This window comes from Phalacrocorax carbo, chromosome 17, assembly GCF_963921805.1.
Source record: "Phalacrocorax carbo chromosome 17, bPhaCar2.1, whole genome shotgun sequence".
Classification (NCBI taxonomy): Eukaryota; Metazoa; Chordata; class Aves; order Suliformes; family Phalacrocoracidae; genus Phalacrocorax; species Phalacrocorax carbo.
In genome coordinates this window covers 10,187,639-10,213,983 of record NC_087529.1, presented here as the reverse complement: position 1 = coordinate 10,213,983, position 26,345 = coordinate 10,187,639, and the positions used below count along the sequence as shown (strand labels likewise).

The 26,345-nt window shown below is 49.5% G+C and overlaps 3 protein-coding genes across 6 annotated transcripts in view; 2 read left to right on the top strand and 1 right to left on the bottom strand.

The window, feature by feature from the left end:
- Positions 1–6,371, top strand: part of MYBBP1A (MYB binding protein 1a) — a 60,443-nt gene extending 54,072 nt beyond the window's left edge. Inside the window, exons 25-27 of the mRNA XM_064467715.1 lie at positions 2,354–2,455; positions 3,620–3,744; positions 5,708–6,371. Coding sequence (XP_064323785.1) covers positions 2,354–2,455; positions 3,620–3,744; positions 5,708–6,251 — 771 coding nt within the window. The 3' untranslated portion in view covers positions 6,252–6,371. The remainder of the gene's footprint in view (positions 1–2,353; positions 2,456–3,619; positions 3,745–5,707) is intronic.
- A 2,019-nt stretch (positions 6,372–8,390) lies between these two features.
- LOC135316058 (uncharacterized) lies at positions 8,391–17,163 on the top strand. Of its 2 annotated transcripts, XM_064467719.1 has the most exons (6): positions 8,391–8,737; positions 11,055–11,194; positions 11,622–11,710; positions 13,803–14,100; positions 14,426–14,540; positions 15,933–17,163. In XM_064467719.1, the coding sequence occupies exons 2-6, from the start codon at positions 11,192–11,194 to the stop codon at positions 16,031–16,033; spliced, it is 606 nt and encodes a 201-aa protein (XP_064323789.1). In that variant the 5' UTR covers positions 8,391–8,737; positions 11,055–11,191; the 3' UTR covers positions 16,034–17,163. The 2 variants fall into 2 exon arrangements, 1 of the variants encoding a protein (XP_064323789.1); XR_010375505.1 differs by adding an exon at positions 12,407–12,503 and having other exon boundaries at positions 8,391–11,710; positions 13,803–14,540.
- Positions 14,542–26,345, bottom strand: part of SPNS2 (SPNS lysolipid transporter 2, sphingosine-1-phosphate) — a 140,128-nt gene continuing 128,324 nt past the window's right edge. For all 3 annotated transcript variants that reach the window (XR_010375502.1, XR_010375503.1, XM_064467716.1), the window contains 2 exons: positions 21,177–21,223; positions 14,542–19,249 (listed from right to left, as the gene is read on the bottom strand). Coding sequence is in view for 1 of the 3 variants with exons in the window: in XM_064467716.1 (XP_064323786.1) it covers positions 21,181–21,223 (43 nt within the window). In the remaining 2 variants the exon portion in view is untranslated. The remainder of the gene's footprint in view (positions 19,250–21,176; positions 21,224–26,345) is intronic.

Genomic DNA, 26,345 nt, shown 5'->3' with positions numbered 1-26,345 from the left:
GTTCTGCAGGTCTGCATGACTTTGGTTGGGCATCCCAAACTAAATGTGTGTTCCAATTTCCCAAGCACCTGAAAACTGCTTGCAGACTTCTGAAAATCAGCCCCTCAGGTGTTGTTCAGAGCTGTATGACTTTTCTGTTGACTTAGTAGGATTTGTTTCAAACCCTTCAAAGCATCAGGGCAATTCTGGGAAGTAGGAGTGGCAGCAAGAACAGACAGAGTCAAGCCAGTGTGATTTAACTGCAGTCATCTACATCACCCATCTACAGTGAAGAGAAAATGCAATTTATTTTTAACACCTTCTTAATTCCAAAATGTTTGTATATTAAAAAGATGAAATGACAGTTGTCTTCACTGTAGCTCCTTCTCACAGTACTGCCCTGATTCCTCTTGCCCTGAAGAGCTGACGATCCATATTGGTTTTCTCTCACTGTGAACCTGTACACAACTTAGCAAAATAGGGATCTGAATTTAATAGCCTCTCTGAAGGCTACTTTAACCACAAGTAATGACTGTTGGCCTGACAATATCTTGTTCTGCAAATTGCAAGGAAAATTTTTATGCAAACCAGTCTGGTTTGTTTGCATTATTGATTTGATGATGATTATTATTATTACTACTAATAATAATAATTGTGGTAAGCCTAATAAATGGAGTGTGCATGGCCCATGGGGTGTTATATCCTACATGTGAAGATTTTTTTATTTTTTTTTTAAATCACACACCCTATATTTGTTTCTTGTTTTACCTGAGAGACTAGAGAGCTGCTGAAGTGTATGACCTTGTAGGTTAATGACAGCTCTGGAATAGAGTTGCAGTGCATCTATATCAGGAGAGAGTAATTAGCAAGTTATTGATAGTCAGATGAAGTTGCGGCATGAATTCCAGCCAGCAGAAAGCCTTGGCTTTCTAATACAGAGCTCGTGGACCATCCTGGTCAGGAAACAACTGTATCTTTGTTATTTAAAAAAGATACTGGCAGGGTGTGGAGCCTGTACAGATGGTAAATAATCCTGCTTGAAGGCGGCTGTTCCTGCAGATATGTTATCTGTCTCCCCACTTTTTCTGCTAAAAGTGATCCTTACACTCTTGCTGGGCATCACTATTTTTCTGTTGTGGGCATCATTACTGAAAGAGCTTGCTTTGGGGAATAAATTTCTACTGTCAGTGTCTGCAAGGATTTTTACTTTATTTGCCAGTTTTATGCTGATATAGATGGAGAATAGTTTGCTCAGAGTCCTTAAAATTACTTCCAGACTGAATGGAGCAAAAGCAATAGATGGTATAATGGGAGCGATTGCATCTCCTGGTGAACCTTCCACTGCGGGGTACCGGTTTGGTGCAGGGATGTATCAGCCATGCGTGTTGCCTGAGGCACCGAGGGTGCTGAGCCGGGACGGACCTTGCCCGTTGGCTGGGTTGGCATGTTCGAACTCCAAGCGAAGGCGGGCTTGGCCACAAGTGCAGCCCCCTCTAGAGAAGCAGGCTGTGATGGGGCATGCCACTGTCTACAGTAAGCTTGTCCCTGCAAATCCTATCTCATGTTAGTGTGATCCGTGCAAGCTGCAGGGCTTGCTGTGGTGTGTGCGTCCACACACAGCTATGGCGGGGAAGAAAACCGCCATGTACGTGGGGCTGTGAAGACCAGCTGCAGGCAGAGGATCAGTACCCCTGAGCCCCTGGGCCACCTCTTTGATCCAGCTGCTTTTTTATGGCTATTTTCTGCCCTTCTCCACTTGTAAATAACTCTGGCTTTTGTTTGACCTATCTTTGGAGTGATTTTCCTCTAAGCCAGACCTTTCACTGTTTCAGAAACCCTGCAGCACATAAAGGGAACACAAAGAGATGAGATTTTTCTCACAGTCATTTCAGTGAATTTAAGCTTGATTGACAAGCTCTGTTCCAGTGCTGGCAACTGGGATTTCCTAGGCGTAAGTGTTAATGGATTTTTGCATTAGCGCTTTATGTGTAAATCCCAGCTTCTGCAGCTGAGTAGCTGTTGTCCCTCAGGTGAGTCTGTTGTCTGGCAGCCGCCTGGCCTTTCTGGGGCTGGGGTGGATATTGTCTTTCCTGTTTTTCTCCACAAGGCAGCAACATGTCTCCAGTTGCGCGTTAGCTTAGAAACTGGGGAGAGCGGCAGGGTTGTGCCTTTGTGGTAGGCTTGCTCTTATTTTGTCCAGTTGTTTCTTAATTAACCTGGACATCAGCAGCTTCCACCGTGTACCCTCCTGAGCACTTCCAGAGTTCGGTGGGTTTGTGTTCCAGAGTTATTTCGGTGACAGGTTAATCCTGCCAATCCTTACTTTTCTGCTTCATCCTGAGAAGAGTCATTTGTTTCTCCATTTAATTTGCAGAGTTTGAAAATGGTCGGCAAGTGTATCCTGAAGGCTGAGAAGGAGAAAGCTGCAAAGAGCTTGGAGCTGCTGAACGTTCTCCTCAAAACTGTGACAGAGGAGGTGAGTGTGTGACCCGATGTGTGGCAAATGGCTGTTCTTCCGAACACCACCGGGGCCTCTTTTCAATGTCAAGCTTGGATTTTACCTTGTGACTGCTCCATCGACACACCCCACCTCATTTCTTACCGAAGGTGCCCCTGGAGGGAATGCCTAGCTGGGTTAGAAGACAGAAGAGGCCTCATGTCTGAAGGAGTGATCCGTAGCTCTTGTGAGCTGATCTCCAAGAGCTTGTTGAGCGTTTGGGCAGTGTTCCACAAATGCATGTGGCATCTTCTTTCTTATCAGCAGAAATACAGCCTGGGGTACAGGGAGGGTGAGCTGCGTTTTGTCCCAGATGATTGCTCTGTCCTCTCCACTGAACTCCAGACATTTTAGTTTCCAGAACCTGAGACTTACTCAGAAGCTTTGTGAATGGGAATGAAGCTTTGTGCTGGGGCTTTGTTTTCCTTACTGGAAAATGTCTCTTTTGAACATGAGAAGATTTTCTGTAGGTGACAAAATAAGTCTCCAATATAGTCTTATTTACTGGGGCAAAAAAACACAAGCAGCAGAATTGCTGAAGCCCAGTTTCCTACTGATAAGCACTGAGCTCACACCACAGCCTGTTTCTTTGTGAAGACCTAATAGGAAAGTGGGTGGAGGAGTGAGTTTATTTCCAAGGCTCTTGTAGGAACTCAATAGCCTTTGAGACGCTCCATTCTGTCTGGTTTTACTGAAATTATCCAGTGGGTTACGGAAGTTGTAGAGGCAGCCAGACAAGGCACGATTGTGTCCTTTAGAAACCAGACTGAAAATGCCGCTGCGTTTGTTTTAGATAGGTACATAGTCACGTGTGTCTTCTTCCCCCTGCTCCCAGCCGTGGACTGAAAGGGAAAGAGGACCAAAGGACCTTTCAGTCCCTTTTATGCCAGTACAGTTCTAGCTGTTAGACTCACGCCACCATACTAGAGACCCAGTTTTCAAGCAAACCCTCTACCCGTGGCTCACCAATGCCCCCGAATTGAAGTGGTCTTCAAAGGGGCTTACGGCAGCAGCTTGGAAAATCTGAACAGGGTTGGTTATTCCTGCCATGGTCTTATCCCAAGGATGGCCTGTGCCCTGCTGCTGTGAGTGCCTTTTCTGCGTTCGCTTTGCAGATTGTCTGTTTGTACTTGCCTCTTGCAGAAGCTGTGTGTGAATTTGACGGAGTTGGATAAAGTGCTGGTAGCTCTGAACCAGCCAGAAGGCATTGGGAATTCTGCACGTCTCGACTCTCTCTACTGGAACGTCATGCGCTGGCTGAATTATACGTACGTATGCTTGGCACTCTGGCTTCTTGCCTTGCCTGGGGGACTGACTGCCTGTCCTACTTGTCTTCGTTGATGTGGGGAAGCAGGAAGAGGAAGGAAATCAAGGCACTAAGCTCAGGCTGGAGTTGGAGTTAAATGGACCTCCTGGGTTGGTGATGTTGAAATGCTTGTTGTTTTGCTCGTTCGGAATAATGCTAGGCTCATTGTTCCAGGTGCTTTTATGCTTAGGATTGGTCCTTGATGGGAAAGAATTGTCATGCATGTCTGATATCTGCTTGTGTCTTGCCAGTAGAAGTAAGGCAGCCGGTCACCCAAGGATAGAGTGCCTGCTTTCAGCAGTCCCAAGTGGTGGCCTTGTTTAAGAGCCATCACCAAAGTTGCAGAGAAATTTCTAGGCTAGCATGAGTCGCTAAGCTCTTTCCACATCACTGTGGATTGATTTTGCAAATGTGAGGCTGGAGGGAATGAGTAGCTGTTCTGGGAAGTGACTGGATACCAGAGAGTATATGCCAGGACCTTCAGTCCTCTCCAGTGATTTTGGGGCTCCTTAGTGTCTGGATCCCCAGCCTGATGCTTGGAGTGGTTGCCTTGCAGCTCTGAAAGCTGGGGAGCATTCAGTGTTTGTGCTTTAGTGCTCCTGTGTTAAATGGCAGCTGGATTTGACTTTCTCTCCGGGGGGGGAAGGCATAGGATCTTTTTCTCCTTTCTATCAATGGCTTGCAATCATAACTTTTGTTTCCCTTCCTGCTGGCAGTATTTAGTGAGATGCCCAGCACGCTGGGTGCTCTGCTCATCACTAGGAGCTGTGGTCCCAGCGTGTGGGTGGCCTGGACTGTGGTATCTCAGCCCAGAAGAGGCTCTGAGGGAAATGCTTCCATGTGGCTCACATTGAGAGGGCTCAGAGGCAGGGAGGAATCATACAAGGCGGTGGAAGCTGTTGTGGCCCCTTCTGATGCTTTGAACAGGCTTGCAGACCACAGTGGCCTCACCCAGCCCTATGACACAGCCCCAGGCCCTTTCCCAGTCTCACACAGGTCCCCTGGCATCGTACTGCCAGGGCTGGCACAAGGATAGGGCTTGGTTTAGGAGCTAGTGGAGACTGCAGCTAGGAGTGGGGTTGCTAAGGTAGGAAATGCTGAGCTTGTGCATGCTGTCTGAGGAAGGGGTTGGGTCTCAGGGGTGCAGCCTGCTGTCACTGTTGGTGCCATCTTGCTGTGACACGCAGAGACCTTTGTGCAGGTGAGATGGGACAAACCTACAGCCAGAGTGGTTTGTGCACAGGATCCTGGAGGAGCTGCTGAGAGGCAAGTGCTAACATCAGGTTGTCAGGATTGTGTTTTTCCACCCTGAAGAGATGCAGCTTGAAAAACTCTCCAAAAAGCTTCACAGTGAAAGCCAGGCCGTGGAATTAGACTGGTTCCTTTTCAGGACTCCTCCGCGGGGACTGAGCTGGTGCAGAGCCACATAGACTGGGTGGTGGTGAAGTTGCTGACAGACCCTGTCAGAGAACAGCAGCAGCAGTGGCTGGCTTGATGCATATAAAGGCTCTCCAGATGAGACTGGAGTGGTCTCTTGGGGGTTCTTGCTGGAAGACCTCTCAGGATTGTTAGCACAGCGAAGGCCTTGCTGGGGCTGTCACCTTGGACAGACAGTCTCAATAGCCTTTCATGGGGCTGCAGGCAGGTGTGCTCAGGAAGGTGGTAAGTACAGCATTATCTGGTCTATGGAATGGGGATTCTTCCTCAAGTCTCCGTGTACCTTCTTGAGTCCTGGTCTGGCTCCTGCTGTTCATTTAACCAGTCTCTTGTGCAGACTGAGGACCACCTCCAGGGATAACGCTCATCCCTGCGACATGCCTGTGCTTCTTGCGCTTCTGCCTGTTCATGGACTGCCTCTAGCATGAATCATGCTGCTCCCTGGCTGTAAACTAAGTTGCTCTTGATTTTTGGTGTTCCCTCTGCAGGAAGCCCAAGAAAGAGAAGACAGCCAATAAGCCTGCACAGGAAGCAGAGACACTTAAGCGGAAGAAGAAAGGCTTCCTGCCAGAGACCAAGAAACGCAAGAATCGCAAGAAAGGCATCCAGGAGAATGGGGTAGCACCAGTAGCTAGTGAAGATGGAGAACCAGCAGCCCCAGAGGAGCGGCCCCTGGCAACAGAAACCCCCAAGCAGAAGAAAGGCCTCATGCCCAGTAGTGGCAAACACAAGAATCGGAACAGAGGGGTCAGGGAGAATGGAGTGGCAGTGGCGGGCAGCGGGGAGGAAGCCGTTAATGGAGGAGATGCTGTGGCAGACAAGAAGAAGAAGAAGAAGAAGAAGAATAATATGAACAGAAAAAGAAAAGGTGATGTAGGCAATGAAGCTGAGCAGGTTCCAGCTGCAAAGAAGACCAAGGGGAGTGTCAGCCAGGAGACCCAGCAGAAGCAAACCAGCAAAGTTGACCAGCAGATGCAGAGAAAAGCCAAGAAAAAAAGAAAAGAGAAAAAAACTCTAGTGCAGCAGGAGTAAACTCCATGGACTCACCCAGGCCTGGCATGGCTAGCATGGCTCAGAGGACTGTTTTAATATCTTTTATAACTGTAGGTTTTGTGTCCTTCCTGACTCTAAATAAACCTTCCATGATGCTGAGCTCTAAAGCTGCAGGTCTGACTTGTGTGGAGGGTTCAGGACAGGGAGCTTCAGGAGGTCACGTACCCTCCAGGCTCTGGTAGGTGCGCACTCTCTCTTTTCTGGCAGTAGTGCCAAACAGCCTGTGCTTCAGAGGACGGGTTCCTGTCTCCACGATTTCCCAAGGCAGAAGTGAGAGGCTTGTTTGGGTTTCTTGGGGAGTTGTGGTAGGTGTGCTGGCACTGCTGTGCTGTGCAGTCAAGCCCTGTTGGAGGTTCAGAAGTAACTCTTAAAGGCACATTTCTGTCCTGGCCAGGCCCAGCAGTACTTACAGCTTCTCCAGTCTGGGAGGTGCTGCTTCTTAAATGCCTGGGGTTTAATGGGCTTGCACATGCATATTCTGGGGTCAAATATATCCAGTTTTGCCCCTCAGGTGTCATCAGTAGCTACCATGATCTGCCTTTCTTGCTTTTTTGCTGCTGGGTGCAGGAGGGGCGATGGCCCCTGTGATAGCACAGGGACATCAATAAAGCAGTGAAACAATTGAAATGGTTGATTGATTTGCTGGTCTGCCAGGCCAGCAGGCTCTGTGCAGCCATGCAAAGCACCTGTTACCAGCAGGCTTACAACACCTTGCTATGAAGGTGACTGCTTGGAGTTGCATCTGCTTGTTTATCCCCAGGCTCCTGAACGCCAGAATGCCATCACCCCTTCGGAGAGGCCAGGACCAGGTTCTCCGGTGTTTGAAACCCTGCTCGTATTGTAGTTGCCTCTAAAAGCCTCCTCCCTCCTTTCCTCACCCCCACCTGCCGACCACCTTGCTCCTGGAGGCTGGAAGGTGTGGGCTGGCCCTGACGCCTCTCCCAGCATTGGAGGGAGCAGTCCCCATGAAGGCCCAGGTGCTCCCCTTCCTCCTGCTGGGAAGTTTGGTGCCGGCTGCTGTCGGAGCAGGCGGCTGCTGGCAGAGCAAAGGGCCCTCGAGCTGGGCTGTTCCTGCTGTGCCTTTGCCTCTCGTCCCGCAGGTGGGTCTGTACCGCCAGACCTAGATAAGGTCACAGGAAATGTCGCGTTGGTTTTGGAGGGAGTGAGAGAAGAGCTGCAAAGGGCTGTGTTTGCCCATGGCTATTTATCTGCCTTAGCAATGATTCCTTTCTCAAAAGGCATAAAACTCCCTGGGAGACGGCTGCTGGCAGCAGCGCAAACACGTTCAATTGCAGACCCCTGGGTAAGTGCAGCCCTCTTCTCATTTCCATGGCACAGCAGTGATCCTGCAAGGTCTGCTGCGCATCCTAAGGATGTGCTGGCTCCTGGTAGCAGCAGGTGAGGGCTGGAGTTACTATGCCCGTCTGCTGGCATTATTAGCAGAGAATGTCCTTCCTTCCCCTGTCTTCTGCTTTCTGCCTTCACAGCTGGCTTCCTCTGACACTCAAGGGAGGCAGAACCGATGAGCACTTTTTGGCATTGCCTTGGAGGACGCAGCCCTTGTCCATCCTGGATGAGGAGGGTACATGAACCGGAGCTGGACTCTGCAAGTCAAGTGCCCTTCAGGTAGTGGCACAGACTGGGGGAGGAGGTGAAGGGGAGCTCTGCAAGGTTGCCGAGGTCCCTTATCATGGGAAGCGAAGCTCTCCTTTTGCCCACACACACTAACTGTTGGCCTGCAGCCTCAGCAGGGGTTGCAGGAAGCCACTGGTCCCCAAGCAGGGTGGAGAGGCTTAGGCTGCAGGTAGGTAACTGGGACAATGCAGATCAGACCTGCGAAGGGCCTGGTGCCTGCGTCTCTGTGCAGGGACCACACTTGGAGCTTCCCCACCTCAAACATCAACCAGTTCTGAGCGATTTAGGGCTGGGCTCGTCCTGCTGGATCTTTTCTCCCAAGCCACTTATTAATCTGAATGTTGTTGTAGGGTCTTGGCTGGAATAGCTGCTGTTGCAGCCTGCAGAAGAGCTGCGAGTCTTTGTTCCCAGTCAGGAGGTACTGGCAATTATTATTGCCAATCTTGCTCCAAGAAAAAGGGTGTCTGTGCTTCAAAAGGGACTGCTGCCCTGCCTCTGCCATTTAAAATGCTGCAAGCTGGCTCATTGCCTTGTTAAAACCTCAATCCCAGCTAAGCCCCTCCAGATGTCTCTTGAGTGATGACTTTTCATATATTATGCAAATGCAGCATAAAGAGGCCGGCAGGTCAGGGCCGTCCGTGTTTAATGATCCAGAGATGCTCTGAAGGGGAGCAGGGGTTTCAAATCTGAACACTGTCTTGACTAAAGATTTCTTCCCTTCTTTCTGTGCCTGTAAGCAGGACATCCTGGGACTTGGTACCTCTGCCCCTGCAGAATTAGAGGAGAAGGAGCATGCAGGTGTGGTGGGTGGGAAGCAGGCAAGTGCACAGGTACGTGGGTGTGTTGGGAGTGGGAAGACGGCATTAGAGCCCTCTGGGCTGTCTCTTCAGATGCGCAGCAGGGCAGCAGCTTCATTGTGTTGTGGGAGCTGAGCCTGGTGCTCAAGGCAGCGGCCTTGAGCAGCCTGGAGCAGCACCAGGGCCGTGCCGCACCAGGCTCTCCAGTTTGGAGGATGCCACCTCACTCTTCTGTGGGAACGTGAGCCTGCTCCTGGGCCTGGCAGGTGATGGGCAGAGCAGGTACTGTGGCCTCGCAGACAGGGGCTTCTGACCCTGTGAAACTTTTGGGGTGAAGCTTTGTCTACGAGGGCTCAGCTGGTGCGGTTTTGTCCCCACAGAGCATGCTGAGTTGTTTTAAGGCCCAGCTGAGCTCTCCATCACTTGCGAGCTCAGAGATACAATTGCAGCCAAGCTGTGGGACAGCACAAGGTCCTGGTGAAAGTAAGAGCTATAGAAAGAGCCTTTCACAGTGCTCCCAGCAGAGCTGCCACAGCAGGCTGAAACCTACTTGCCCTGCATATGGCAGGGCCAGTGCTTTTTTTACTGGGGATAGGCATAATTTTCTGCGTCTGCTCTTTCTAGCTTGCTGCTGCCAATATATGACTGGTTTAAAGAGCAGGTTTTGATTTAACAGATCACTCGAGTGGGCTGGATGAGGGAGCTCTCTCCAGGCAGCAAAGGGGGGAACCTTCTCCTGTCTGCAGGGAGTGTGTCTGCCCGGCACCCCAGAGCTGCTGCAGCCCTGCTGTGGCCACTGCTGCTGGGTGAGTCCTTGCCCACAGGAGCGGGAGCTGGGGCCACAGAGGCTGGCTGAGCCGCTCTGGGATATCTGCCAGGGTCACAGGGGTTAAGAGTTCATGCGGATCAGTCTGTCACCGTCATTTTGGGGGGATACCAGGGAAGGGCAAAGCACGAGGATGAAGCCATGCCAGCTGTTGTTTCTGACAGAGGGATGGCAGCTGGGTAGTGCCAGATGGCAGCTGCCAAGCTGGAGAGGGTGACTTTGACCTCCGCCTCGCCAGCATGGAGCTGCCATGCTCATGTGTGCTTTTAGTCTTCAGCACTTGCAGGGGAGTCAAGGGGAAAAGGGAGAGGAAAGCTGCAAGGCATTGTGCGAGCTGTGCTTCAGTAACAACTCTTTTGCCAACTAAATTACCTGACTTTAGACCGGCTTTGATGCACAGTTTATAGAAAGCAGTCACTAATCCACCAAGTCAAATCGTGTTTCACCAGCACTTACTTGTGTCTTTTAAGAATTGCAAAGGTTTCATTTTCCTTGATTTCATGTCCTGTCTGTCGCTGGACCTTTAGGGCTTTAGGGGATAGAGCATGCTTTGATTTTAATGAAGCCTTTTCTTTTCAGATGTCCTGGGCTCAGACGCTCTTTGGCAGTGATAAGAGCTCAAGGGTTCTTCTGAATGCAAGAAAATAGCCGCAGTCCCTGGGGCACTGAGCTCAAGGGAGTGCTCCTCTGCAGGTGCACTGCTGGAGACTGGCCTTTGTCCCAGGCGGGGGGAGGCCTGGGAGGAGCAGGGCTACGGGCCACCTTTCCCAGTCTGGTGCCTGCTTCTTGCGTGAGGGCTGTAGACTGTTTCAATTAAAGTCATGACTGTTTGGTCCCAAGGTGCATTAGGCCTCTCCCCACTGCCTGTGACTGACAGAAGAATCAGTGCTGGATTGCTAGGGGAGGGTTTGGACAGGGCGTAAAGGCTGAGACAAGGCTGGCTTGTCTGTGCAGGGGAGTAAGGCTGCATGTGGCAGCCAGGCGAAGCAAAATAAGCTTCCCTGCAAAGGAGATTAAAAATCTACCTGTCCCTCGCTGAGCTTGTGCTGGAACAGCTGTGTTCCAGTCTCCGTCCTCCCTCTGGATCTCATCCTTGCCGATGAGGTCAGTGCATGGCTTTCAGACCATGGCAGGAGGCCCTGCCTGCTGTCTGTCAAGGCAAACGGTGGCTCGGCCACCTTGCTAACAAGGCCAGTGGGGAATTAGCTGCCCTTTAGTGGTGGGATCTTGGTGATGCAGGAGAAGCCCTGGGTTTTAGTGGCAGCGGCGTGTTTCTGCGGGGGGGAAGTGTCCTACAGCAGTGCAATGCACTGGCGCTGACGCATCACTTGTGGACAACGTGCTTCATAGCATCAGTGCTAAGTGGCAACTGTAGTAGCTGTGATCAACTCAGCAGCAGCTAGTCCTCTTCCAGAGAAAAACAGCTGCAATAGCTTTTCCTTTGAAGTGTGGGACAATAACAACAAAAAAGATTTTTCTGAGTTGCTCTTGCTGCCAAGACATGCATCCCAAGCTTATTTCCAGCTGTTCCAGACTTACTGACATAAAATAGGGCCTGGGACAGGCTCAGGACATAGCTGGGAGACACCTAACAGACAGGGAAGCCACATGCCTGGTCTTGCCATCTTCAGAAATACTTCACTGCAAGCCCAGCGTGTAGAATGGTGAGTTGTATTTTTACTTTTCTCCCTTTCTAAAGCAAAGGCAAACCTGTCCTCCGTAAATCTTAGTGGAAGCAGGGCTTAATGCTGACACTTCCTTGCTGGCTCTTAAAGGATTAATTCCTTAACATTCAGAAGCCCTAAGGTTACAGGAATTGCCTCAAACTGGAGCGTTAACATGGTTCATGGTGTTCTGCTTCGTGCTGTGAGACTAGAGAAACCAGCCGGCTCACCGTTCAGCAGGAGGCCAGCAGCATGTGCTGGGGTTGGCAGGATGCTCCCGGTTGTTTGGTGCTGCTTTGGATGGGGGCAGCGATGCTCCCAACAGACGGCTGTGCTGTGAGGGGTGTCCCGGGCTGGCCAGCCATGTGGAATCTCTGCCCCAGCACCCAGCCAGCAAACAGGTTCACATTATGGCTCTTCGTGGCAGGGGAAAGCCTGGCCAGAGGGGTTTCCTCCTGACGTGCCTTGCATCTATTGGTCATCGCATATAGCCACAGAGAATCGACTGTTAGCAAGGTAAATGTTGCACCTGTCTAAGCATGTTTTCAAATGCTAAAACTTTGGTTTTATTTTGAATTCATGTACTATATGTCATACGAAGATTTTTGCCAGGGACACTGGGAGATGGTTGCGGGGTGGTGGAGTTGATTAGGAGTGAAAATGAGGTTGCCAGGCAGTCAGGGCCTCCTTGTACAACCATGATAAATGCGCCGGCAGCCAGACCAGGGCACCTACAGCATAAATGGCATCAGCTTGTACAAGCCAGCTCGGGCTTCACAAGGTGATGTGCAGCTCTGGTGTCAGTATGTGGTGGAGCTGGTCAGTGTATTCACCCTGCGCAAGCCCAGCAGCGAGGCTGTCGTCTGTTTGTCAGACTGCAGCTGGTCTTGGTATGAGCTCTACAGAAAGGGGGGATTTATGAAAAGGGATGCCAAGTGGGGCTGGAAGAGTGAGAGTGTGCGTGCCTGTGTATGTCCGTGATAAAAAAAAACCACCAAAATGTGACCAGTACACTCATGTTAGCAGTTGTAGTTGTTTGCTGATGGAAGCTAAAGCTGCTGAGCTGCAAAGCTTAGCTGCTGGAACATCAGAATTTGTAAAATTATGCTTAATCATGTCATTTATACAGTATGATTAAGCTGAAAGCGCTGAGATGCACTGCCAAAAGGTGATCAGGGTTGATTGTTTAAGTGACAAATCCGTTGCTTGCAGGGGTGTCCTGGCCTGGACACTTGGCACTGCGCTGAAGGAAAAGTGTGCTGAAGGGAGGTGCTGCAAGGCAGTGTAGGAGAGGTCTCGTCCACGGCTGGTAAGGGGAGACTCAAATGCACCTTGTCTGTGCTGCCACTGCCGACCAAGGCAGAACAGGTGGGCCTGAAGCAGCAGAACCAGCCCTTTTGCTCCTTCTTTTGCCCACAAGTAAGACGCCACCACCCAGTGAAGCTGGCAGGCATGGCTAGTGCAGAACCCCTGGCGAAGGGCAGCCTTGGTGCCTGCCATGGCTGCTACCTGGGGATTAATTTCCTGGCCTGATTCCTGCCTGTCTTCATGAGCACCCAGCCCATAGCTACCACCACGTTAGCCATTTCCATCAGTCGGAGCAGCCAGGTCTTTCAACTTGTGCTGTGCAGCGAGGAGCCTAGAAAGAGCTGGAGCAGGACCCTGCCTCTGAGCCCACCACTGATGCCTCCCCCGCCTGCTCTGGTCCTCACAGAATGGCAGGGGTTGGAGGGACCCCTGGAGCTGACCCCGTCCCACCCCCTGCTGGAGCAGGCACCCCCAGAGCAGGGGCACAGGGCCGCGTCCGGGGGGGGTGAATGTCTCCAGGGAAGGGACCCCACAGCCTCTCTGGGCAGCCTGTGCCCCTGCTCTGGCACCCGCACAGGGAAGGGGTTTGTCCTCGTGTTCAGGGGGAACTTCCCGTGTTCCAGCTTGTGCCCGGTGCCCCTTGTCCTTCTGAAAAGAGTCCAGTCCCATCCTGACACCCACCCTTTAGATATTCATAGGTTTGATGAGCTCCCCCCTCAATCTTGTTATCTCCAGGCTGAACAAACCCAGGTCTCTCAGCCTTTCCTCATAAAGGAGATGCTCCAGCCCCTGATCATCTTGGCAGTGCTGGGCTTGCTCGAGCAGTTCCACATCCTTCTTAAACTGGGGGGGGGTGGGGGGGGGTGGGGGGTGGGTTGGCGATGCAGCACCCCAGATGTGGCCTCACTGGGGCAGAGCAGAGGGGGAGGAGAACCTCCCTCGCCCTGCTGGCCACACGCCTTTCCATGCACCCCAGGGCACCGCTGGCCCCCTTGGCCCCAAGGGCCCGGTGCTGGCTCAGGGTCACCTCGCTGCCCCCCAGCACCCCCAGGCCCTTCTCAGCAGAGCAGCTTTCTAGCAGGTCAACCCCTAATCTGTACTGGTGCAGGGGGTTGTTCCTCCCCAGGGGCAGGACCTTGTACTTGCTCATGTTGAATTCCCTGAGGTTCCCCTGGGCCCAGCTCTCCAGCCTGCCCAGGTCTCGCTGGATGGCAGCACGGCCTTCTGCTGTATCAGCCGCTCCTCCCAGCTTGGGGTCATCTGCAAACTTGCTGTGGGTGCGCTCTGTATCTTCATCCAGGTCACTGATGAATATGTTGAACAGGACTGGACCCAGCACAGACCCCTGGGGAACACCACCAGTGACAGGCCTCCAGCCAGACTCTGCTCGGTTGATCATGACCCTCGGAGTGCTGATCCTGAGCGAGTTCTGTGTCCACCTCACTGTCCCCTCCTCCAACCCACACTTCCTTAGCTTGCCTGTGAGGATGCTGTGGGAGACAGTGTCAAACGCCTTACTGAAGTCGAGACAGACAACATCCACTGCTCTCCCTTCGTCGACCCAGCCAGTCACGCCAGCACAGAAGGCTGTCAGTCAGGTTGGTTAAGCATGGTCTTCCCTTGGTGAAGCCACGTTGACTGTTTCTGATAACCTTCTTTTCCTCTACATGCCTGGAGATGCCCTCCAGGATGACCTGCTCCATCACCTTCCCGGGGACGGAGGTGAGGCTGACTGGCCTAGAGTTTCCCAGGTCCTTGGCAGGATCCTGGCAGCCAACTCAGAGGGCAGAGGAGGCTGTCACCCACCACCCTCCACTCCCTCTGACCTTCCCTGCTTGTGGTGTTACTTTTCAAATGAGCTCCAGGCAGGCTGGTGTCCAGGTCTGGGTCCGCGTGACATCCACACCAACGTGTTCCCGGCAGGAGCCGTGTGGCTGGTGGCGCTCAGGGCAGCCTTGTCCCAGGGACCAGCCCTGCCGACAGCAACCACAGGAATGCATGCCAGGGCACGAGCTGACACAAGAAATGGAGCCAGGAGGTATGTTTTAAATACTTTTATTTCTTAATTTACATAAAGGTATATATTTGGCTTATTTATCTTTTTTTATACTCTGAGATTCACAATCAATTGCCCTTAAAAAATAAAATAGTAATTTGCTTCTGAAAGAAATCAGAAAACTATTTTATACTGCTCCCTTGTATAACAAGAAAATACACTGTATACTCCCGTACATCACGTAGCAAAAGTGATTGTAAGTGCTGGTTTACCAAACAATAAAGCAAACAGAGAATAAAACAAATCATTAGGACGGGGATGCAGAAAGGAACTCCACTTTCCAGAGTACAGGCATTCATTTATAGGGCGTAGCCACCCTGAGGTTCTCTCTTAGGTAGTCTATAAAAGGGGAGAGGCTCTAGGAGGCATTATAGTTACTTGGGCGGGCAGATTGCTGCTTTTTGGGGTAATTTTCTTGCCTCTCTGTGCAATTCCCATTACCTCTGTTCCTCCTGCTGTGTACAAGCCGCCTAATTTCTTCTGTAGTGGGTGCATTGGTGCAAATGCAGTATTAGCTGTGGAGGGAGTTCATGCTTGCTTAAAAAAAAACAAAAGGGGGTTTATGAAGTGGAGTAGAAGAAAGCCCTCATGATTAACTGAGGGGCATCCTGGACCCTCCCCAGGGCACTCTGGACACCCCGCACCCTGCCCAGAGCCTGGTGAATGCAGTAAGGCTGCAGCTAACATCGTGGGTCCCACAGACTGAAGGGAGATTGGAAGGAGCCTGTGTCCCGCAGCAAACCATCAGTGTGGGCGACCCTCAGGCAGAGGTGGAGAACGGGGGCAGAGCACTGGGGAAGGACCAGTTGCAGCCCTGAGGAACGGAGTGAGGCGGCAGGTACCAGGGAGTGGGGGCAAGACACAGCAGCACCAGCCACTAACCTGAACACCTTTCCCCTCGCTTGGCCCCCTGTCCTGAGGAGACGTGGATGTGGTGGGATGGGAGGGTGTGAGTAGTGCTCACTGCCTTTTGGTAGTATTTTCCCATATGTTTTCAGATGCATTCAGGGGCTCCTGTTTGCATAGTCTAATTGTCAGACATTCCCATGAAGTGATTTTGTGTGCAAGAAATCGGTGGCTTTAAAGTTATTTCTGTCCTTTTTGAGACTATTTAATTCTGTGTTGAAGGTTAAAACCACAAACGTAACCTTAATAACCTGCACAACACCTTATTTAAGTGGCAGGCTGGAATCTTACTTCACTAAGTGTGATCGGTGGTTAAATATGTGGGTACTTTATTAAAAACATAATTAAAAATTTTCCTATTAACAGCCTTTCTTTATAAAACCAGAAATACTAATTTTAATGAGGGTTGTTATTCAGCTTTGGATATAAGTAATGTGTGTTCAGTCTAGACTTCTATTCTCATTCCAGAAACACTTCCTATGCATGTACCAAAAATTGCGCCACTGCTCCACAAGGTCAACAACCAAACGGCCCTAACAGCTTCCAAGCCTGGTTACATCTACACCTAAAATGCAGTCACAGGGGAAGCCAGCCCACCGTTGCTTGCTAAGTCCAGGGTTCAGCACCAGTATAACACAATACTGTAAGTCTTTTCTTTAACGATGGGGAACAACTGATCTCTGCTGGAGTTCAGGAACACGGCATCGCTTGTTCATACAGCATCTCAGCCGCGAGTATCTCAGCCTTGCATATAAAGAAACTGAGGCCGGGCAGTGACCCTCCCCGAGTCATACACTAGCAGAAAAGGGCTGATGTCCTGGAACAGTATGTTAGAATCCGGGGAAGGGGCTTATATGGCAGCACAGGTCCAGTTTCTGTTCAGTAATACATACATTTCCCGTCCAGACTTGATGTACCTGGTTCTGCCATAATCTATGGACCCTTGATGTGAGTGAGCTGGTTTCCTTCTACTAGACCAAGTACATTTATAGAAGCACTAACTGAACAAGTCTTCGCAGCTAAAGCAAGAAACAGTCAACAAGAAATGCAGCCTTTCAGCTTCTGGCCATTCAAACAGGGGCCATCAGCGTGTAAAGGAGCAGCAGCATCTGCAGGAGGTGGAAAGCCTGAGTTTCCTCTCCCTTCTGTTCATCTCCTCTGAGCTGTCGTAGCTGCTGCTTTGGCTTCCCTCTCTGAGCCTGGAACGTGTGGGAGCAGGGATTCAGGGATCCCTTTGTGTGGAACTGATGCAGATAGGACTCACTTTTCATGCCCTGGCTTGCTCCCTCCCCTCTTTCCACGTTAAAAAGAAAGCCACAGCGATTGCCTTCGTATGCACAGAAGATAAAGCTGGCCCCTGTAACAGCGCTGCCCTTCTCTAACAAGGACTGGGGCTTGTCACTAGCGAGGAGAACTACTGAAATTATGAATAACGAGGAGAACTACTGAAATTACAGAACACTTAAGTTCCCTTTTCATTGTTGACTCCTGAGAGTTAAGTTAAGGACAATTCCTAATCTCTGAACTTTAGCAGGAATGCTTCATTTTGCTGACAGTAACTGCTACAACAGAAGAGCCTAACAGAAAAGCAGATCAGGAAATGTGGCTAATCTTCTTTGGTCTCTGAGATGAAATGACTGATGATTGAGTTGCTTTTTGTTTCTTTTTAAACTGCTTAACAAGGAATTTCTTACTTGGACTCAGAAATTGATGTGCCTTTAAAGCCAAGTGTTTTGGCTCCCAGACTACAGAGGCAGTATTTCCCCTCCAAATGTAAATACTGGCACGAGGTGGGAAATGAAGCATTGTTCTGGCTTTGCTTTGCTTTATTATTTCTAGCACCCGCTTGCTGCTCTCCAGAGGATGCCCAGGCACTCGAGGAAAATTTCTGGCTCTAATTGTTTACCCAAATCCTAAAGCTATTGTTAAGGTATTTTAGGTGACGGAACAACCTTTGCAGAAGAGTCCTGTGGAGTTTGATGAGGAGGAAAGGCTGGCATTGTTATAGGAGTCACCCTCAGAACCCACCTGCCTGGGCAGAGACTGGCTACGCAGTGAGTATTAACCAGTTCGCGCATAACTGGAATTACGGACCATCTCGACTACAATGCTGTACTGTAAGTCCTAACGCATCCTGGAAGTGAAAGGGAGATAAAACCCAGATTTACTAACAGTACCTTCCTGTGTCTCTGAACAAACTTACACCACAATCAGACAGCCAGCTTCCAGGCTTAACTCGCATCCAGTCCTGGCTTGGCATTTCCTTTGCTGATTTAGCCCTGCTTGTAGCCCAACCACAGCCACTTGTTAAACCTGAGCACAAGAGTGCGGTGCATTCACCTGCTCAAGATGTGTGCTTAACTGGAGGGGAGTAGCTAAACTGTGGGAGACATCTAAAGAGAAAAAAAGGAGTGGGGAGTTCGCTGAACCAATGACCTTTCTCTGGAAGCCTGACTCTTTCTCCAGAGCCTGTGCTCACCTTCCTTCCTCACGCTGTTGCTGCACCAAGCTGACATAGCATAAATGTGGCTTGTGGAGGCCAAGTGCAGGAAGCAAGACTCTAGTGAAATGTCACTCTGCTTTACAGACACGTGCTTGTGCGCTGGAGCCTAACACAGTTCAGACACTGGCCTTGTATATTAAAGATCTCAAATGCATCATCATAAAGATAAAAGTGACGAACTGACACCCCCCCGTAAGAATAGTCTGGGGCTGGGCACACATTAAACCTAAGGATTGTTCCAAAGGAAACAGCTACGGTAGAGTATCAGCCACCTGCTTTGGAAATACTGACAGAGGGAGAATTAGCACTGACGATGTATGATACGCGTGTAAACGAAGCATGATGTCACTGGCACAGCAGTATTGCACTACCGGGCCCTAGGTAAAGCAATTCAGCTAGATGGAGTTCGGTGTTTTAAAACCCTGTGAGCCTCCCAGGGAAGGCTGAATTCAGCGCATGGAGCAAACTCTAGAGCCCCTAAGTATTTCTGTCCAAAGTTCTTCTGGGCCTTTCTGTAGCAACCACCAGCATACCCAGTGCAGTGAAACTCTCTCCTCTGTCCCATTGCCCAGCCTCAGGTGACAGGTCGTCATCCGCTGGAAGTCTTCCTATGGGCGCCCTTGCAGGGCCCGATACCAGGGCACTGAGATGAGGAGAGTTGTGGACGTTATTCATGTCTGGTACGGTTGCACAGGCAGCTCCAGATTTTAAATGTTTAAATAAAAACTGTTTATCTAAATATATATATATATATCTGTCATCTAATGTCTTCAGCAGAGATAAAGCATCTTATGACATATTTAAATAAAAAATAATAATCTGAATCGAGCCTTCAGTGTGAAACAAAAGGTGATGTACAGAATAGGTCCCCAACTAGTGCAGTCTCTGGGTGTGGGAGTGCTGCCAGAACAGCAGCATTCAATAGGACGTAAGGTGCCCTACAAACGATGCGGACTTCATTGGCTACAACTAAAACCATATACACAATTGACAGTCACTCACTTGGGTAGCACATTGTGGGTCCAGTGGACAGTTGCTTTTGATGCACAGAGGAACCTGTGAACGTCCTTATGGTCAAGAAGTACTTGTGTTCCAGGCTGCCCGGCTCATCTGGTGTGTGACCCTGCAGGCTGGAGTGGTGTGATTGACTTGGTGCAGGATAACCCTTCCAGGGTGGTGTGGAGCTGAAGGATCCACCGGGTTCCAGTACAGAAGGGCTTTGAGCTTGAGATTGGGGCAGCGGTGGGAGCAGCAGTCCATATGTCATTTCCTTCACTGGCAACTGCAAACAAGGGAAGAGAAGAAGGTGGTTAATGGGGTAGTCACAGGAGTGGCTTGGTAATGGTGACCGCATGCACCCCCAGCGTTGTGGCAGAGGCCAGCTAGGAGACCCCTTGCCTCTATGCAAGTTGGAGGCTAGCAAAGCTTGACCAGTGCAGAGGCAGCCCTTTGGGATGTACCGTAGGCTTTTGGAATGGGATACGCCACTACGCTGTGACCCAGGCACACGCTGCTTAAGAAGGGGAACCAGTAACAGGTTTAGACTCCTGCCCATAGTATTTAAGGTCATCAACGACATCTTGTTTATCGGTTGTGTAGGTACAACTGTTGGTGATGTGGGTTAAAACAGCTCAGGGATAATAGAGTTAATTTTTGCTAGACTGTTTTTAACCACATCAGTTTACTGAGGAAGCCAGGGACTGCCTCTTGCCTTAAATTGTCATTTTCAAAACTTGTCCTCGCAGAGCCGGGGCGGGGGGCAGTCCAGCATGCACATCCCCAGCAGTAGAGCTCAGCTGTCAGTCTTGCTGCTAACAAAGCAGAGCAGACACTGGCGTTCTCCCAGCATGCTGGTGGTATACATTTGATTTAAAGAGCAACATCAGCACATTTATTGACTGGTGAGATAGCACTTGTGTGTGCTGTGGCATATCCAAGCGTCCAGCAGCTTTCCTAGATTGTGTGGGAAGGATAACCCGTTCTCTCACTGCAGGATTTCCTGTGAGAGGTTCTGTGCTCCATGGTATGCAGGAAATTGCCCCTGATCTTAAAAATCAGTGACTGCTGGATTATAGAAAAATTCCCTGTCGCAATGGCCTGGTTCTTCTCAACCTGTATAAAACTGGACCAAAAGAGAAGAAAGTACAGTGGCAAACCTAAGTGTGCGCAGGACCCAAGCGTTCAGTGTTTTACAAGGCAAGTCTCAGCAACACCACCTAATTGCTGCCAGATTTTTTTGATGCTTTTTTTTTTTTAAAAAAACAAACATTTTGCCTAAAAACTACTGATAAATAATAATGTGTGAGTATGAGTACACATCCAGCCCAGACACTGCAAGGTACAGGCAGGCCTATTATATCCTTAGCCTGTACCAGAATATACCCCCCTCTGTGGAAATAACACATCTGCTGTACTAAAGATTGTATTAAAAATCTTTTCCCCTGAAAGGCTGTTCTTCAGTGTGTTACTGAGGTCCGATTTTTATGATTACACTTTCAATGCATTTAATTTATGGGAAAGAAATCTCTTCAAAAACTTAATTAATTTTGGCTACAGTAAAATGCTGGGAAGTGTTTATCAATCGTTGCAGCTCTGAGCTGCAATGCTGTGCGTGTTGGTCAGTGATAAGAATAGCACGAGCACAAGGGAGGGGAGAAGAAAGGGCAGCGGGAGTGGGACTCTCCCTCTGGCTCGCTGCCGAGGCCTCAGCCTTGCCACCCTGGCTCGAGGGCTGCAATGGGGACAGGCCTAGCAACAACATGCAAGGCCATGCGCTTCCAGAAAGCATTTTTCTGCAGAAAAGCTGGAACGTGCTAGGAATGCTCATTTGATGGCGCGTAGATGTCAGGCCAAGAGCGATGCAGCGGCAGGTTTTATGCCTGCATGTCAGTTCAGGCAAAACCTAAGTTCTGGCCTCAGACAAGCACCCCTACTCGTGGTCAGGTCGATAGGGGCTGTGTGGCCGTGTCTGCCCAAAGACAGGAGCACCAGGCTTCTGTAAGGAACTCAGTGCTATGAAGGATGCTTGAGTTGACCCCTGGTTGCCTTGTTTTGCTTTGCTTTGCTCTGATTTGGGTTGAGGGTAGCAAAGGTGCAAACTGCAGCTCGCTAAGGTTAACTTCTTTCCAATTTAAAAGGAAAGAAATGGGTTGATGGGGTTTTAGAGCGGATGGGTAGCGTGAAACCAATTGCTGGTTTGGGTCACTCACCGTCTCAGACTTTCACAGAGGCTGGTGGCATCACAAGTTGATTCACCCTGGTGAAGGGAAAACAAGTGTGACATGTGAGAGCTGCAATTAGCCAAGAAACAGGCTCCTAAAAACACACCAGCCTATTAAATCCAGGTTGCTGTTGCTTAACAGTTTCTAAAGGGATAGAACATTAATAACTGTCCTGCACAGTGGTATAAAGCCGAAACCCTTTCACAGTGGTGTCTGATAGCAATTCTGACAGTTGCTGGAACATGACAAGTAACATTGCTGACGCTAATTGACAAGGATTTAGGAAGGTCCCAAAGGCATTCAGACGTAGCAATTGTTTCCCTAAGCCAGTAACAAGACTGTTTATACAGTGGCTGTTGAATGGTGGCCTTCAGAGCGACAGCATCCATGTAAACAGTCACCACTGATAAAAACTAAATTAAGAAAAGAGTAGCTGTCGCTCAGGTTTCAGCTCCTGAAGGCCTGCTGCGGTTCCGGACAGCTGCTCCCAAGCCACGGATGGAGACCAGTGGGGACTGCAGTGCCACCGGGCAGAACCTGGCCTGGGCCACGTGCCCTCCTGCACCTCCCGCTGCTGAGGGTGGCGGGGGAGGGCTCCTGCGTGCGCTGTGGGGTACAGAGTTCATCGCTTCTGCGGCCTTCCTAGCTTTACAGAGCTCCTCCCTTAGACCTGCCCCTCCTTGCAGCACGTGCCCTGCGCAACTAACTCAGCCTCCCCCGGCAAGAGCCCCCCTGCTGCAGCAGCGCGCCCGCTGCCCCCCACGCTGGCCCTGCCTTCCCAGAGCGTGGCTACTTAGCGACAGGAGCAATCGCCTTTGCACAGCGGGGCCTGTGTGGACTGTAAAAACGACAAGTCACTCTTGGACCCTTAAGACCTTTGAGACTTGCTTTCTATCTTGGATGCTCGCTGCTGTCAGTGGGAACTCACGGCTTCTCAGTAACACTGGGAACCACCCACCTCACCTAAGGACTTGGCTTGACGTTGCCATGTTTTGAGTGTTTTCACTCAAATTAGGTGTATTTACAGGGAGGATCCCAGACACCGTCACCAGCTGAGGTCCTACCAGGTAAGAACTTCTCAATGAAACACCATTTTCCAAAGGAAAATGATGATTCATTAAAATTCAGCTGTGGCTTTTCACCAGACTTCATATGTGACCCAGGACACTAGCCTTTGCTGAAAAGGGGTGATGCTGGCTTCAGACATGAGTTCCAAGATAAAAATTAACCAGTGGTTAGGGGACACCTTTCAAGAAATCTCTGCGCCAGAAATCGGCCCAGTTCAGCCTACAGCTCCCAGCTTCACACCAGCCCCACAGAAAGCTTGTCTCCAAGCCGCATAGAAGCGTCTGTGCCTTTTCTGCCTTTCAAGGCTATAACCCGAAGTATTTTTGATGCAGGAGCTGACCCTAGTTTCTTTGTAGGCTTCCCATTCTTGGTAACCCTTCTGCATTGGACATTACATTGTAGTGAGCATCGTAACTCTGCTTTACCTCTTGGAATACACCAGAGACCTAAAACAGATTACCTTGTACCGCTACAGACAACTTCAGCAGTAGAAAGTGAACTATGGTATGTTATGAAGCTATCATAGAATACTAAAACTCCAGCCGTTTGAATGAGCTGTAACGTTTGAAAGTCATATCCCTTAACAGGTAATTCATTCCACATTTTTACAGGATACAGAATACATACAGAAAAAGTTAGGTTTGCCATTACTTTCTCTTTAGCACAGGGAACCCACCTGTATTACTGACAGCTGAATCTTAAACACACACGAGACTTTCTTCCTTATATTATTTATAATTCAGCCTCCTAGGGGATAAAACGTACCATCCACAGAAGTACTTATGTTGTCCCCAAGTCATGAGGGTTGCTCGTTCTTTGCATCTTAACATGTTTCTCTCAACTTCTGTTTTATCTCTCTTTTACAGATGGGAACACAGGCCTACAGGGGCTAGTCCTGAAATGCAATTAGAAAATTTCATGGGAAATTAGACCCCACATGACTCGAGAAGCTGCTGGGGAGAGAAGGGACTTCCAGGGATCACGTAGGACGCTAGCGGGCAGGGGAGAGAGCTGAAAGAGCCGCCCAGATTTCAGACAGTGCAGCCTTCTGTCTGAAGCACTGTGGTGTAGACGGTGGCGCACCGGTGTCTGCACAGCCTGATTTCAACAAGGCTCAGCTTAGAGGTGGCAGCAGGTTAGCTGTCTATTTATTTATTTTTAATCAGAAACACTAATAATAGATTTTAGATTCTCTTAAGTGGCAAAATGTAGTATAAGGACTTAAGCTAACAAGGCTTAAGAGCATCTAAATCCCTGCTTAAGTCCCACTTGCCTTTCTAATAATGATAATCCTGAATAGATTGTCGCTTCCGATTTGGGGATATCTGCTGACTAAACATTGGCTCCTAAATTGGTCTATTTTCTCTGCAGTGTTTTCTCAAGATTGTGAATGTTTTCATTCCTTGAAAAGAGTAGGGTGGGAACCACTCTGTTATTTCCTGAGGGAGAGGAAACTTACCCAAATTGCCTTTCAAGAACAGAAGCTGTACAACTTTTTTAGTTGTTTTTACGGGCTCCTCCAGCAGTTAAAAATGTGGCTGAATCCTCCTAACCCCATCGTTTCCTCCCCTGTCAAACCTAAATATTTCGCCTAGATCCTATCAGCCCATTTCGATGTAGTGTGACAGCATCTATAATTCTGAAGTATTTATAAAACTGTCTGTTTAATATTAAACTACATGCTGTAGAGCTGTTAAATATTTATGCTATGTAAAATGGATCTAATTTCGTAGCACCTCAGCTGCTTACAGAACTGCATAGGAAAAAGAAGATGAATTTAATATAAGAGATGAGTGGCCAGGATCTTTTACAGGTCAATTATAGTTTCAGGACTTGTGCAGAGGTGCTTCTCCAAATGCTCTGTCCCTTTCAGTCTAGCAGGTCACCAAGCCAACAGATACTGGAGATCACAGTTTGTAGCACCGCCAGCACCGCTGTACAGTTCCCGGCACGACTGGGGCCTTCGGAGGCCTTTGAAAGAGATTTTACTGCCCACATCCACGCCGAGACTGCTCTGCGCCACCCTGCGCCAGCAAGAATAAAATCCAGATCTCCCTTCTCACCTGCAGCTGCATCTGCTCCAGCAATTTAGGGTGAAGTGAGCAGCAGTGGCAGGATCTATGGCCCATAAGCAATGAGCAGCTGAATGTTTGACCTCCATGACTTTACATCTCTGCTCACAAGCTCAAACTCAAGCAAGCAACAGGACGTCAAGGAGAACACACCTGCAGGCTAGCGTGCGAGGCACCCTCATGCCCAAGACGCTGAGAGAAAGGCTCTGCATAAATGAAGCTTTTGTGAAACCTGCCAACACCGTTTAATGTGAAGTTTCATACCTAACTTAACCAACACACGTATTTCGGTACCCTACAGCTTTCCAAAAGCCCTGTTTTCGTGCTACCGAAACAGGTCAGGCTCTGGCTTTTGTAAGAGAGAAGCCTAGTAGGCAATAATGTCCTGATTTTGACAGCCTGCTGTACTTAACATCACTTAACTTTTACAACCAACAATAAAATACTTTGATGGGGTCCTTCTAGCCTGCAAATAACTAATTTTTTGACTAGCAGGAGCTCGTTCGGCAGACAAGAGTACCAGGGCTACGGGGACAGCTAGGTCTCTGTACTTAGCAGCAACTGCTGCCTGTGATTAAGGATCCTTCGCCTTCCTTCATTTCACCGGAGTCAATTCTGTGTTTCTGAAGTACTGTGCAATATGCCATAAAGCGCCTGTCTGAAGCAGTGCTCTAGGAAGGGATACCAACATAACAGCCCCTAATGGCACCCTTCAGCAGATTGCTCCCTGTCTGACCGCTCTCAGACGTTGCTGGGGGGGGGGGGGATAAACCTCTCCAAACGGCCTCATGAACATACTGAAATCAGAAATTTTAGGTGATGAAATGTTTACATGGACCGACATCCTTGAAAGGTAATGAGCCTTTATGGCCTTAAATCTATGAAAAACAAATCGCTTTTTCAAATACAGCTAGCTAAAGGGGTTTTTTTGGCATCAATGCGTTAGAGCCAATGACACACCCCACCTGTGTATGAGCGACGATTAGCAGCCCAGCCAGGTGCAGCGGTCCGCAAATCCCACTACTGAGCCTCATCAGTAGCATTCAAATCTAATGTTGCTGTCTGAAACCGTGCAAGAAAAACAGAGGCTAAGGATTATCACCTGTAGCTCCACACCTGTATGATTTTCTGATGTAACAGTGAATTTTTGCGACTGATAAATGAACGCAGGCAGTTACTTGCTATTGTTAGCACTGTATTCCTGCAGATAACCCACAAAACACTTATGGAGTAGGAGAGCCAGGGCAGCTTTCCACACTGGGTTTCTTCATCTTCAGCTCTACACGAACTCAGGTCCATCAGGTAAGTTAAAAGCCTCGGGCAGAAGTAATACTGTCACTGTGGTCTCCCTGACACGTACAAGAGGACAAGCGTAGTTGCAGCTGGAAGGAGGAAAGCGATCGCTAAGGCACAGGAGCATAAAGCGGGCTTAGCCACAAGCCAAATCCTCTCTCTGCACAATAACCACCGCTTAATTTACCAGCTGTGGTTCAGAAGGGGAGAAATGTCAGGAAAGTGTGTTCCACATACTCGCTTCATCCACCACCTTGTTACTGCAGGGATCACCTGCCTTAAGTAAATCCTTGCTGAAGCCTATTGCCAAAGCACATCAACATTTTAGTAAACAAAGGAGGGAAACAGACCGTCCCACTCATATTTTCCACCACTGTCTGCTCACTGTCATCACCCTCATCAGCAGAGTCAGCTGCAAGAGGATACAAAGGTTACTGCCGGTGGCCTGCCAGCAATACCAACAGCTAACACAGGACCAGGAAACACCTTAAAAACACAGCCAGCCACCCCTCATAGCTTATCACACCTCAGTCATACTCTATACAGTCCCTGCTGCTTTGTCTCACCAATATTTCACCACATGGGGACTTACAGCTGCATTTCACTGGGATTTTGTCAGCTTGGCTCTCTACCACACTTGTGAGCGTAACATGCTGGTCCCAACAACGCACCGTCTTTTTGCCAGACACTTTACGAAGAGCAAAACCAGCAGGCTGGAGCCGCC

Coding starts and splice junctions, on each gene's coding strand:
- LOC135316058 (XM_064467719.1), top strand. Junction 11,711..13,802: donor GAGAATCGACTGTTAGCAAG/GTAAATGTTGCA, acceptor ATCTTCATCCAG/GTCACTGATGAATATGTTGA. Junction 14,101..14,425: donor CACAGAAGGCTGTCAGTCAG/GTTGGTTAAGCA, acceptor TGTTCCCGGCAG/GAGCCGTGTGGCTGGTGGCG.